Raw genomic sequence first — 12823 nt, 5'->3', positions numbered from 1 at the left:
CACTGGTACAACTATACTCTCATATATTCCCCTGTTTCCTTTCATGGATAAAGTTCTTTGTCTCCACAGACTTCTCAGTGCACCACTCACAATTTTTTCCTCGTCAATTCTATGATTCACCTCATCTTTCATAGACCCATCTGCTGATACGTCCACTCCTAAAATACGAATACATTCACTTCCTCCATACTCTTTCCCTCCAATCTGATATCCAATCTTCCGTTGCTTAATTTTTTTTATCCTCATCACCTTACTTTTTCCTATATTCACTTTCAATTTCTTTCTTTTATATGTATACCCTACCAAACTCATCCACCAACCTCTGCAACTTCTCTTCAGAATCTCCCAAAAGCAGAGTGTCATTAGCAAAGAGCAACTGTGACAACTCCCACTTTGTGTTAGATTCTTTATCTTTTAACCCCACACCTCTTGCCAACATCCGAGCATTCACTTCTCTTACAACTCCATCTATAAATACATACAGTGGTCCCTCGTTGTTCGTAATTAATCCGTTCCTGGAGCCGTTACTATAAACGAAATTTACAATTTACGAATCAATTTTCCCATTAGAAATAATGTAAATACAATTAATCCGTTCCTGACACCCAGAAGTATTAAAACAAAAAAATTTTTAACATGAAATATACATGTAGTACATAAACAATACAATGGGAAATGATGAATGAAACATTAACAGCATAACACTTACCTTTATTGGAGATTCTTCTTAGTGTATGGGAGACTGGAGGAGGAGAGAGAGTGGATTGTTTATAGTTTGGAAGGGGAATCCCCTTCCATCAACACCTCAGGTACCATTTGCTTTTCTGGGGTTGCTTCTCTTCTCTGTTTCTTAATGCCACTAGGACCACCTTGAGAGTCACTGGAGTCCTGTCTAACAAAATAACTGTGGAGAGAGCTCTGTTTCTGGCATCTCTTTAACACTTCCCTAAAATGGCCCAAGACTTTGTCACTGTACATGTTGCCAACCTGGCTTGCAACAACCTTGTTAGGGTGATGTTTCTCCATAAAGCTTTCCATCTTACCCCACATAGTAAAAATCTCTTTAATTTCTGAAGGCACCTTCTTCCATCTCTCTTCCTCCTCTGCAGCAAGATTCTGAGCTGCGATGTGTTGCTCTTCCTGCTGAAGCTCTTGCAGCTCCTCAGTGGTGAGCTCTTCATTGTGGTCTTCCACCAATTCTTCCACATCCTCCAAACTCACATCCAACCCCATGGAACTCCCCAGTGCCACAATTGATTTTACAATAGACATAGGCTCATTAGGGTCAGTCCCAAATCCTTCAAAATCCCTCTTGTCGACACAATCTGGCCACAATTTTCTCCAGGCAGAGTTCGAAGTCCTGGTAGTCACTCCCTCCCAAGCCATACCTATAAGGGTTATGCAGTGGAGGATACTGAAGTGTTCTCTCCAAAATTCCCTTAGGGTCAAGAGAGTGTCTGTGGTCATAGTCAAGCACCTGTGAAACATTGCTTTTGTGTAGAGTTTTTTGAAGTTTGCAATAACCTGCTGGTCCATGGGTTGGAGGAGAGGAGTGGTATTCGGGAGCAAGAACTTTACTGTGATGAACCCAAACTCCTCGAAAATTAGGTCATCCAAGTTTGGAGGATGAGCAGGTGCATTGTCCATTACTAGCACACACTTGAGATCCAGTTTCTTTTCCAGGAGATACTCCTTCACACTAGGGCCAAACACTTCATTGAACCACTCGATGAAAATTTCCCTCGTGACCCATGCCTTACTATTAGATTTCCAAAACACACACAATTTACTCTTCACAACATTGTTTTTCCTGAACACTCTGGGATTTTCAGAATGGTACACTAGTAATGGCTTCACTTTGAAATCCCCACTAGCATTAGCGCAGAACATTAGCGTCAGCCTGTCTTTCATAGGCTTATGTCCTGGCATTGCCTTTTCCTCTTGTGTAATGAAGGTCCTCTTTGGCATTTTCTTTCGAAAGAGGCCTGTTTCGTCACAATTGAACACTTGTTCAGGTTTCAGTCCTTCACTGTTTATGTACTCCTGGAATTCATACACATATTTTTCAGCCGCCTTGTGGTCCGAACTGGCAGCCTCACCATGCCTTACCACACTGTGTATGCCAGTACGGTTCTTAAATCTCTCAAACCAGCCTTTACTGGCCTTAAATTCACTCACTTCACTACTATTTGCAGGCAATTTCTTTACCAAATCTTCATGCAACTGCCTAGCCTTTTCACAAATAAACGAAGTCATAAGAGTATCTCCTGCTAATTGTTTCTCATTTATCCACACCAATAATAACTTCTCAACCTCTTCCAGTACTGGTGATCTCATTTTTGTCAGCATAGGTACTCCCTTTGCAACAACAGCATCCTTTATTTCATTTTTCTTGGCCACTATGGAACATAAGGTTGTGTAGGGTTTCTTATACATCCTGGACAGTTCAGCCACACTTGTACCACTTTCATATTGTTCAGTGATGGTTTTCTTAAATTTAATCGTATTTCTCACCTTCTTTACCACAGGCTTGGCACTAGGAGCTTTCTTTGGAGCCATGGTAGCTTATTTAGTACTTGCAAGCACTAAAATAAATGGAATATTATGAAATATTTCGCTGGAGCACGCGAGGGGACCTTCGCTCACTGGTAAACAATGCCAGACTGGCTGCCGCCCTGGCTCACGCCATGCGTATGCGTCCTGGACGAACTACGACTCGCGAGTCAACCTATGAAAAGCGAGTCCATGTTTATACGAAAATACCCCTATGATTGGCGAATTTTACGATTGCCGGGAACTACGAAAAGCGGGGGACCACTGTACATGGAACAACCATGGTGATATCACACATCCCTGTCTAAGGCCTACTTTTACTGGGAAATAATCTCCCTCTCACCTACATACTCTAACCTGAGCCTTTGTCTGGAATGACCAGACAATGTCACATTTCCAAAACATCCTGAGGAGAAGGCAGAAGCAAAGTTCTTTGGAAAGGTTTTTAGTAAAAGTCAAACCTGGTGAGCTTCAACCAGGTCCAAATAGGAAAAAGAGACAGAAAAGAGAAGGGGGACTCTCCTTCCAAACAATAACATTTCCTCCTCCCTTCTCAGCACTATCCTAGTAGACACTCGACTCTTTTCAGCAAAGTAAAGTGAGGTTAAATTGGCATTTATTTCATCTAATTCTTTTGTATTTATGTATTTTAGTATTAAGCAGTGTTTAAATTATTTTACACAACCCCATCAATGTATAATATGTCAATAACAATAGGATTTTTTTTCATAGGAACAGATTAATCGTTTTCCCTATACATATTTCTTATGAGAAAATTCGTTTGGTGTTTGTCCTGTTTGGTATAAGTCCAAGGTTCTGGAATGGATTAAGGACATATACCGAGGTACCACTGTATTACTCTTCAAGGGGATGGGGGAATGAAAGGGTCCCCTGATACTAGTAATGGGGTTTTGATCCAAGGAACCAGGGTTACTCTCTCCTTCCTTGGACTGTGCCTGACTATATACCTCCTATTACCCAGGTATTGTATAACCATTATGGGAGTCATGTGTTTCTCCATAAATATAATAAGCTTACAGATGACCATCCATCCCTCCACAAGTCTTCAGTATTTCTTTTCTACAAAAATTTGTATCATCAAAGACTCTGATTATTTTCATACTTTTGTTCTACCTCCCCACACCTGTATAACTGGTGAATTTTGTTTAATGTTGTAGAAGGAACAACAAGTACTGTTGCTGCTAGTGTATATTTAAAACAAAATTACCTTAAATGCAAAGAGCTGTATATGATTATGGTACCAATAAGTCTCACCTGTACGCATGTAACTTCTGCTGAGCTGAAGTCGAAAGTAGCTACAATATCTTCTCCCAGCCTGAAGCTGGTTTTGTAAATGCAGAACCGCACTACCTTGCCTCGAGTATTTGTTATATTATACTGGCTAACATTTTTCCGAGTGGAAACATTCTGCACAAAAAAATATGCAATATTGATTAAAAAGGTATAATTACATAAATATGAAAGTTTTTATTATTAAAAATAGGTTTTAAATCCTAAATATGGAGATACTTCTCAGCAGAAAGCTTATAAAAATTTATGCACTTGGCAGTAGTACCAAAGAGTATGTATTTTTTTCATTTAACACCATTGAAATTTTCCCACTTTCCCTTGATTATTAACATAATCAAGGGGAAGTGATGACCCATAATTCAGGTTTATAACTGGTAAAATTGATCTCTTTTCAACTGCCATATTCTCATTATGCTGTAAAACATACAGCAAATACTTCATTTATCAACAAAGTAGAGTAGTATTTGAATGTTTTAAACATTTATATTCACTCCTTCCATATTTTAATGTATAAAAATTTAGAAATAAAAATATTTGATTAAAAGTGTACAGTTTTCTCTTGGGATCCTAAACTTGCATAGTTCACATTTTCACTTACTGTAGTTTAATTATGTTATAAGTCAAAATGAGCTCATAAGAGGTCATATTTTTTATTCTGCTTCATTTCATATGTAGTGCAATTCATAATGACATTGTTATCAATATACAACAGTTACCACATGCTACTTATGAACTACTAGCCAAGACCCTCCAAGGAAATTTCTACTGTCTTGTCTTATGAATATGAAAGCCTATTAAATGTGTTGCATTCCATACCACGTGTCACAAAACTACCTCATTGGTAACTACCCAAATACGTACTCTATTCCTAGCCCCAACAAACCCTATTGAAATCTCACTCCTCAAAAAAACACTCAAGAACAAGGCAGGAGACCCAAATAACTTACCACCACTAATGTATAAAAAAGCTTCTCATTTGTCGTCATCCATTATTGCAACACTTTTTAACAAGTCGACTGAATCTTCAACCTTCCCATCCCTACTCAAGACAGCAAGGGTTACTCTGATCCACAAAGGAGGTGATCCTACTGATTTAAATAACTATAGATCTATATCTATATCTTCTATCTACAATCTTCGAAAAAATAATTCACAAGCAAGTTTACTCCTACTTAGTATCCAACAACATACTTAACCCCTGTCAGTTTGGATTTAGGTCAAGCAAAAGTACAAATAATGCATTTACACATATGCTTGAACTTTTATATACGATGCTTGAAAAAAAAGGAAATTCCACTGGGTCTCTTCACAGACCTACGGAAAGCATTTGATACGGTCAACCACGATCTCTTGCACCTAAAACTTGAACATTATGGTGTCTGAGGACACTTGTTTGATTACCTAAAATCATATCTTAACAACAGACACCAGTATGTATACACAAATGGTGTTGTGCAAGAATGGTATAAAATACCGACAATATGAAAGTTAAGACACATGTGCAACATCTGGATATCTTTATTGTAGACGTTTTGCCATCCAGTGGCTTTATCAATACAGATTCTAGGACATAATTAGAAGGCAGTAGAACAATATACAAAAGATGAGGTAATCAGTCCCTCAGCCTTGGACTGATTACCTCATCTTTTGTATATAGTTCTGTAACCAGGCCTCCTGGTGGATCAGAGCCTGATCAACCAGGCTGTTACTGCTGGCTGCATGCAAACCAACGTACGAGCCACAGCCCGGCTGGTCAGGAACCGACTTTAGGTGCTTGTCCAGTGCCAGCTTGAAGACTGCAAGGGGTCTGTTGGTAATCCCCCTTATGTATGCTGGGAGGCAGTTGAACAGTCTCGGGCCCCTGACACTTATTGTATGGTCTCTTAACGTGCTAGTGACACCCCTGCTTTTCGTTGGGGGGATGTTGCATCGTCTGCCAAGTCTTTTGCTTTCATAGTGAGTGATTTTCGTGTGGAAGTTTGGTACTAGTCCCTCTAGGATTTTCCAGGTGTATATAATCATGTATCTCTCCCTCCTGCGTTCCAGGGAATACAGGTTTAGGTACCTCAAGTGCTCCCAGTAATTGAGGTGTTTTATCTCCGTTATGCGTGCCGTGAAGGTTCTCTGTACATTTTCTAGGTCAGCAATTTCACCTGCCTTGAAAGGTGCTGTTAGTGTGCAGCAATATTCCAGCCTAGATAGAACAAGTGACCTGAAGAGTGTCATCATGGGCTTGGCCTCCCTAGTTTTGAAGGTTCTCATTATTCATCCTGTCATTTTTCTAGCAGAGGCGATTGATACAATGTTATGGTCCTTGAAGGTGAGATCCTCCGACATGATCACTCCCAGGTCTTTGACGTTGGTGTTTCGCTCTATTTTGTGGCCAGAATTTGTTTTGTACTCTGATGAAGATTTAATTTCCTCGTGTTTACCATATCTGAGTAATTGAAATTTCTCATCGTTGAACTTCATATTGTTTTCTGCAGCCCACTGAAAGATTTGATTGATGTCCGCCTGGAGCCTTGCAGTGTCTGCAAAGGAAGACACTGTCATGCAGATTCGGGTGTCATCTGCAAAGGAAGACACGGTGCTGTGGCTGACATCCTTGTCTATGTCGGATATGAGGATGAGGAACAAGGTGGGAGCGAGTACTGTGCCTTGTGGAACAGAGCTTTTCACCGTAGCTGCCTCGGACATTACTCTGTTGATGACTACTCTCTGTGTTCTGTTAGTGAGGAAATTATAGATCCATCGACCGACTTTTCCTGTTATTCCTTTAGCACGCATTTTGTGCGCTATTACGCCATGGTCACACTTGTTGAAGGCTTTTGCAAAGTCTGTATATATTACATCTGCATTCTTTTTGTCTTCTAGTGCATCTAGGACCTTGTCGTAGTGATCCAATAGTTGAGACAGACAGGAGCGACCTGTTCTAAACCCATGTTGCCCTGGGTTGTGTAACTGATGGGTTTCTAGAAGGGTGGTGATCTTGCTTCTTAGGACCCTTTCAAAGATTTTTATGGTATAGGATGTTAGTGCTATCGGTCTGTAGTTCTTTGCTGTTGCTTTACTGCCCCCTTTGTGGAGTGGGGCTATGTCTGTTGTTTTTAGTAACTGTGGGACGACGCCCGTGTCCATGCTCCCTCTCCATAGGATGGAAAAGGCTCGTGATAGGGGCTTCTTGCAGTTCTTAATGAACACGGAGTTCCATGAGTCTGGCCCTGGGGCAGAGTGCATGGGCATGTCATTTATCGCCTGTTTGAAGTCATTTGGCATCAGGATAACATCGGATAGGCTTGTGTTAACCAAATTCTGTGGCTCTCTCATAAAAAATTCATTTTGATCTTCGACTCTCAGTCTGGTTAGCGGCTTGCTAAAAACTGAGTCATATTGGGACTTGAGTAGTTCACTCATTTCCTTGCTGTCATCTGTGTAGGACCCATCTTGTTTAAGTAGGGGCCCAATACTGGACGTTGTTCTCGACTTTGATTTGGCATAGGAGAAGAAATACTTTGGGTTTCTTTCGATTTCATTTATGGCTTTTAGTTCTTCCCGCGATTCCTGACTCCTATAAGATTCCTTTAGCTTAAGTTCGATGCTTGCTATTTCTCTGACCAGTGTCTCCCTACGCATTTCAGATATATTGACCTCTTTTAGCCGCTCTGTTATTCTTTTCCGTCGCCTGTAAAGGGAGCGCCTGTCTCTTTCTATTTTGCATCTACTCCTCCTTTTTCTTAGAGGAATAAGCCTTGTGCATACATCGAGTGCCACGGAGTTAATCTGTTCTAGGCATAAGTTGGGGTCTGTGTTGCTTAGTATATCTTCCCAGCTTATATCGGTTAGGACTTGGTTTACTTGGTCCCACTTTATGTTTTTGTTACTGAAGTTGAATTTGGTGAATGCTCCCTCGTGACTAACCTCATTATGTCGGTCTGGGGCTCCATGCATACATGTCTGAACCTCAATTATGTTGTGATCTGAGTATATTGTTTTTGATATGGTGACATTTCTTATCAGATCATCATTGTTAGTGAAGATGAGGTCTAGTGTATTCTCCAGTCTAGTAGGCTCAATTATTTGCTGGTTTAAATTGAATTTTGTGCAGAGATTTAAAAGCTCGTGTGAGTGTGAGTTTTCATCAGAGATGCCTCCTGGTGTTATTACTGCAACAATATTATTTGCTATATTCCTCCATTTTAGGCGCCTTAAGTTGAAATCCCCCAGGAGCAAGATGTTGGATGCAGGAGGTGGAAGATTTTCCAGACAGTGGTCAATTTTTAACAGCTGTTCCTGGAATTGCTGGGATGTTGCATCCGGAGGCTTGTAGACTACCACAATGACTAGGTTTTGGTTCTCGACCTTTACTGCTAAAACTTCCACTACATCATTTGAGGCATTAAGCAGTTCTGTGCAAATAAGTGACTCTGCAATGTACAGGCCAACCCCCCCCTTTTGCCTGTTCACTCTGTCACATCTGTATAGGTTGTAACCTGGGATCCATATTTCGTTGTCCAAGTGATCCTTTATGTGGATGTCAGTGAAAGCCGCAAACATTGCCTTTGCCTCTGCAAGCAGTCCACGGATGAAAGATATTTTGTTGTTTGTTGCTGGCTTTAGACCCTGTATATTTGCAAAGAAGAATGTCATCAGACTGGTGGTATTGTTGGTACTGGGGGGGATTTTTTTTCCGGCATTAGTATCTGTATCTGTTGGTTTGGAGTGGAGGCCATCGACTGTGGTTCCACTCCAGGAATGACTGGATTTGGTGTACGATTTCTGCCATTTCCTGCCAGTTTTTTTTTCCTTCCTGGCACTAAAAAACCTCTCCCTCTTGAGTGGCTGTGGCTACCCAGGTTTTCCCATGGCCTGGATGTTTTGTATCTTTTTGTCCCCTTTAGATGGTGTGCCTGGCAATTTAAGTTATAGCACAGTCTTTCCTGGCCACAAAATAGAGCGAAACACCAACGTCAAAGACCTGGGAGTGATTATGTCGGAGGATCTCACCTTCAAGGACCATAACATTGTATCAATCGCATCTGCTAGAAAAATGACAGGATGGATAATGAGAACCTTCAAAACTAGGGAGGCCAAGCCCATGATGACACTCTTCAGGTCACTTGTTCTATCTAGGCTGGAATATTGCTGCACTCTAACAGCACCTTTCAAGGCAGGTGAAATTGCCGACCTAGAAAATGTACAGAGAACTTTCACGGCGCGCATAACGGAGATAAAACACCTCAATTACTGGGAGCGCTTGAGGTTTCTAAACCTGTATTCCCTGGAACGCAGGAGGGAGAGATACATGATTATATACACCTGGAAAATCCTAGAGGGACTAGTACCGAACTTGCACACGAAAATCACTCACTACGAAAGCAAAAGACTTGGCAGACGATGCACCATCCCCCCAATGAAAAGCAGGGATGTCACTAGCACGTTAAGAGACCATACAATAAGTGTCAGGGGCCCGAGACTGTTGAACTGCCTCCCAGCACGCATATGGGGGATTACCAACAGACCCCTGGCAGTCTTCAAGCTGGCACTGGACAAGCACCTAAAGTCAGTTCCTGATCAGCCGGGCTGTGGCTCGTACGTTGGTTTGCGTGCAGCCAGCAGCAACAGCCTGTTTGATCAGGCTCTGATCCACCAGGAGGCCTGGTCACAGACCGGGCCGCGGGGGCGTTGACCCCCGGAACTCTCTCCAGGTAAACTCCAGGTACTGAAGAGGTACACATTTCAGGGTGAAAAAGCTTACAGGAAGGGAGTTTGCATTTTCCTGTTGTCATATGGGCACGGCATTTTCTAGGGTGGTCATAGTTGCACGTCCCGTCTGTTTTTCCAGATTTCCCATGTCTGCAGATACCAAGTGCATAGTATGTGCACAGGCTTGGTTTCCGTTTGCCTTGGGTTTCTGTGACTGTATTCCCTGTTGGTGCATGTTTCCCTGTCTTATTCCTATCCTTCCTAGCACCAACAATGGAGCTCCCACCAGTTGTTTTTGGTAATATATCCTCACTATTGCTAGTGGAGTTCTCGTGTTTGCTATTTCCTGTGGTATTTCTAGTTTGCAATATTGGTTTTATCTTATCTTTGACTACACTTGTTTCCCAACTATGTTATATATGTCTAGTATTAAGTAGTCTGTTAAGCATTTAGTTTAGTCTGCCTGAAATGCCCTGGCATGATAGTGGCTTTCAAAATTGTAATTACACATTGTAAACTATGCAAAGAAATAAAATCCTTAATTACATGTCATTATGATTTCGTGAGTCGTGTTGCATTATGGCAGGATTGCTGGTCATGTCTTTCAGTCTCATAAACATAATATGACAGATGAATCTTAGAAACTAATGTTGACATTTAGTATTCATTTATTTTTACTATCCTTCATATTTCCTAACACTTCTTATTTCTGTGATATATCTTTTCCAGTCCAGGAGGCCTGGTGTGAGACAGGGTTGCAGAGGCAATGATGTACAGTATGTAAATAAGACACAATGTGCAGGTTATGGCATCTCATTAACAAAGACATCTCATCCACCAGGGTCTCTGTCAATTTTCAAATTAAGAATCAATGAAGCCCCTGGTAGATGAAACATCTTTATTAATAAAATTCCATAACCTACACAGTGTCATATTTGCATACTACTGTCAGTATATTCTACCACTGTAATACCATAGCCAATAATCCCTGGAACCATTAACATATATACCTTTGAGCTTTATAAGCTGAAGAACTGAAGGAATATCAGAAATGCTTATTTGCCTAGCATATAATTGAAACATTCATTATCTCTGTAACTGCTAAAAAATCAAAGCTTGCCTGAATAATTTGTAGAGCAGTGTGCCTTGGAGTGTCTCGATGAGGTGTATGTAGAAATGGATTCGAGGGTGCTAGATCCCCACTTTCACTATAAATACAAGCTTCACTTAGCCCTGTAAAAAAATAAAATTATTATTATTATTATTATTTTTTATTCAAACCTCTCATTAACAAATTTCAGCAATTTTAGACAAAAAAAACTGACTGGACAAATATTATAATCATTTGGAGAAAATGGTAAAAAGTCTATAATTCTGGATTTTGTCTGTAGTAATAGTGACCAGTTGTCTTCTGAAATATTGGACCAAGTCTGATGACTCTAACATTTGTCCAGTACTGACCAGAGTGGCCATGTCCAGGACCTGTCTGTCTGATTTGTTTCCTAAGCTTTAGACTGCCTGCACCAGTTTATTGCTTGTAGTCGCTCATACACTCCTCATTCAGTCTCTAATTTCTCCTGAAGTATTTTATGTGACCTTATTAGCATTATTCAGTAAAGTGTAATTAACAATGGCTTCTAAAGCAAGTGGTGATGTCAAGAGGAAATGTGTGGTTCCATGTTCAGCAGAAACTTGAACTGATAAAGAAGGTTGAGTCTGGGTTTTCAGTGCCACATCTTCTCAGCTTTCTACATTATTTTCACTAGTAGAGCTTTACAGCTCCTCTGACCCAGAATAAAAGTTATTCTGAGTCTCCACTATTAATCATGGGGGTTTACATTTCATCTCTCCACCATGAAAAGGTAAATAAAATAACTAAATTACAAAAAGTACTATAAAATTTCTATAATACAGTACTGTACTGTATTGTAGGTGGTAGGTTGGCAGACAGCAACCACCAGGGAGGTACTGCCGTCCTGCCAAATGAGTGTAAAACGGAAGCCTGTAATTGTTTTACATGATGGAAGGATTGCTGGTGTCTTTTTTGTCGCATATACATGCAAGATTTCAGGTATGTCTTGCTACTTCTCCTTACACTTAGGTCACACTACAGGTACATTATTATTATTCTTTTTTATGAACACATCGGCTGTTTCTCACCAAGGTAGGGTGGCCTGAAAAAGAAAAACTTCCATCATCATTCACTCCATCACTGTCTTGCCAGAGGCATGCTTACACTACAGTTATAAAACAGCAACATTAACACCCCTCCTTCAGAGTGCCGGCACTATACTTCCCATCTCCAGGAATCAAGTCTGGCCTGCTAGTTGATTCTTGATACACATACATGTACAAGCATATATATACACACCCCTCTGGGTTTTCTTCTATCTTCTTACTAGTTCTTGTTTTTGTTTATTTCCGCTTATTTCCATGGGGAAGTAGAACAGAATTCTTCCTCCGTAAGCCATGCGTGTTGTACGAGGAGACTAAAATGCCGGGAGCAAGGGGCTAGAGCCCTTAAATTTAAAAGGAGAAACTTTTGTTTTTCTTTTTGGGCCACCCTGCCTCGGTGGGATACGGCCAATTTATTGTAAGGAGGAGGATTGCTGGTGTCTTTTTTCTGTCTCATAAACATGCAAGTTTTCAGGTACTTCTTGCTACTTCTACTTACACTTAGGTTACACGTCACTTGCATGTATAAGCACATATAAACACACCCCTCTTGGTTTTCTTCTATTATCTTACTAGTTCTTGTTCTTGTTTATTTCCTCTTATCTATATGGGTAAGTGGAATTCTTCATCTGTAAGCCATGCACGTTGTAAGAGGCGATTAATATGCTGGGAGCAAGGGACTAGTAATCCCTTTTCCTGAATACATTACTAAAGTTAAAAAGAGAGACTCGTTTTTCTTTTTGGACCACCCTGCCTTAGTGGGATACAGCTGGTTTGTTGAAAGAAAGAAGAAGAAGAAGTACTGTATTGTAGTACTACAGGCTACAGTTCCCATATTGCTAGTGTCTGGTTGTTGTCCAAACCAGGAGACCAAGTTTGTTTGCTCAGAACACAATGAGATAATCATGAACAATTCATAATTTAGAAGTTTCCAACAATTTAGTCAGTTAATTGGAGGGATCGCTGTATTATTATTATTGTGTGTGTTCCACACATTATGCAGATGATATTCCAGGCCTATGATAACTGTACTAAACTCAATTAGTCCATTAAAACTTAATTTTGTATGATACAAATCTTC

The 12823-nt window shown here is 40.5% G+C and overlaps 1 protein-coding gene across 2 annotated transcripts in view; it reads right to left on the bottom strand.

The window, feature by feature from the left end:
* Nucleotides 1–12823, bottom strand: part of LOC128697700 (RAB6A-GEF complex partner protein 2) — a 56505-nt gene that overhangs the window by 30495 nt on the left and 13187 nt on the right. For both annotated transcript variants that reach the window (XM_070099743.1, XM_070099744.1), the window contains exons 6-7: nt 10688–10800; nt 3829–3981 (exon numbers count right to left, since the gene is read on the bottom strand). In XM_070099743.1, the coding sequence (XP_069955844.1) occupies nt 3829–3981; nt 10688–10800 (266 nt within the window). The remainder of the gene's footprint in view (nt 1–3828; nt 3982–10687; nt 10801–12823) is intronic.

Source organism: Cherax quadricarinatus, chromosome 68 (genome assembly GCF_038502225.1).
Source record: "Cherax quadricarinatus isolate ZL_2023a chromosome 68, ASM3850222v1, whole genome shotgun sequence".
In the NCBI taxonomy this organism is placed as follows: Eukaryota; Metazoa; Arthropoda; class Malacostraca; order Decapoda; family Parastacidae; genus Cherax; species Cherax quadricarinatus.
This window is presented reverse-complemented; position numbering and strand designations above follow the sequence as displayed.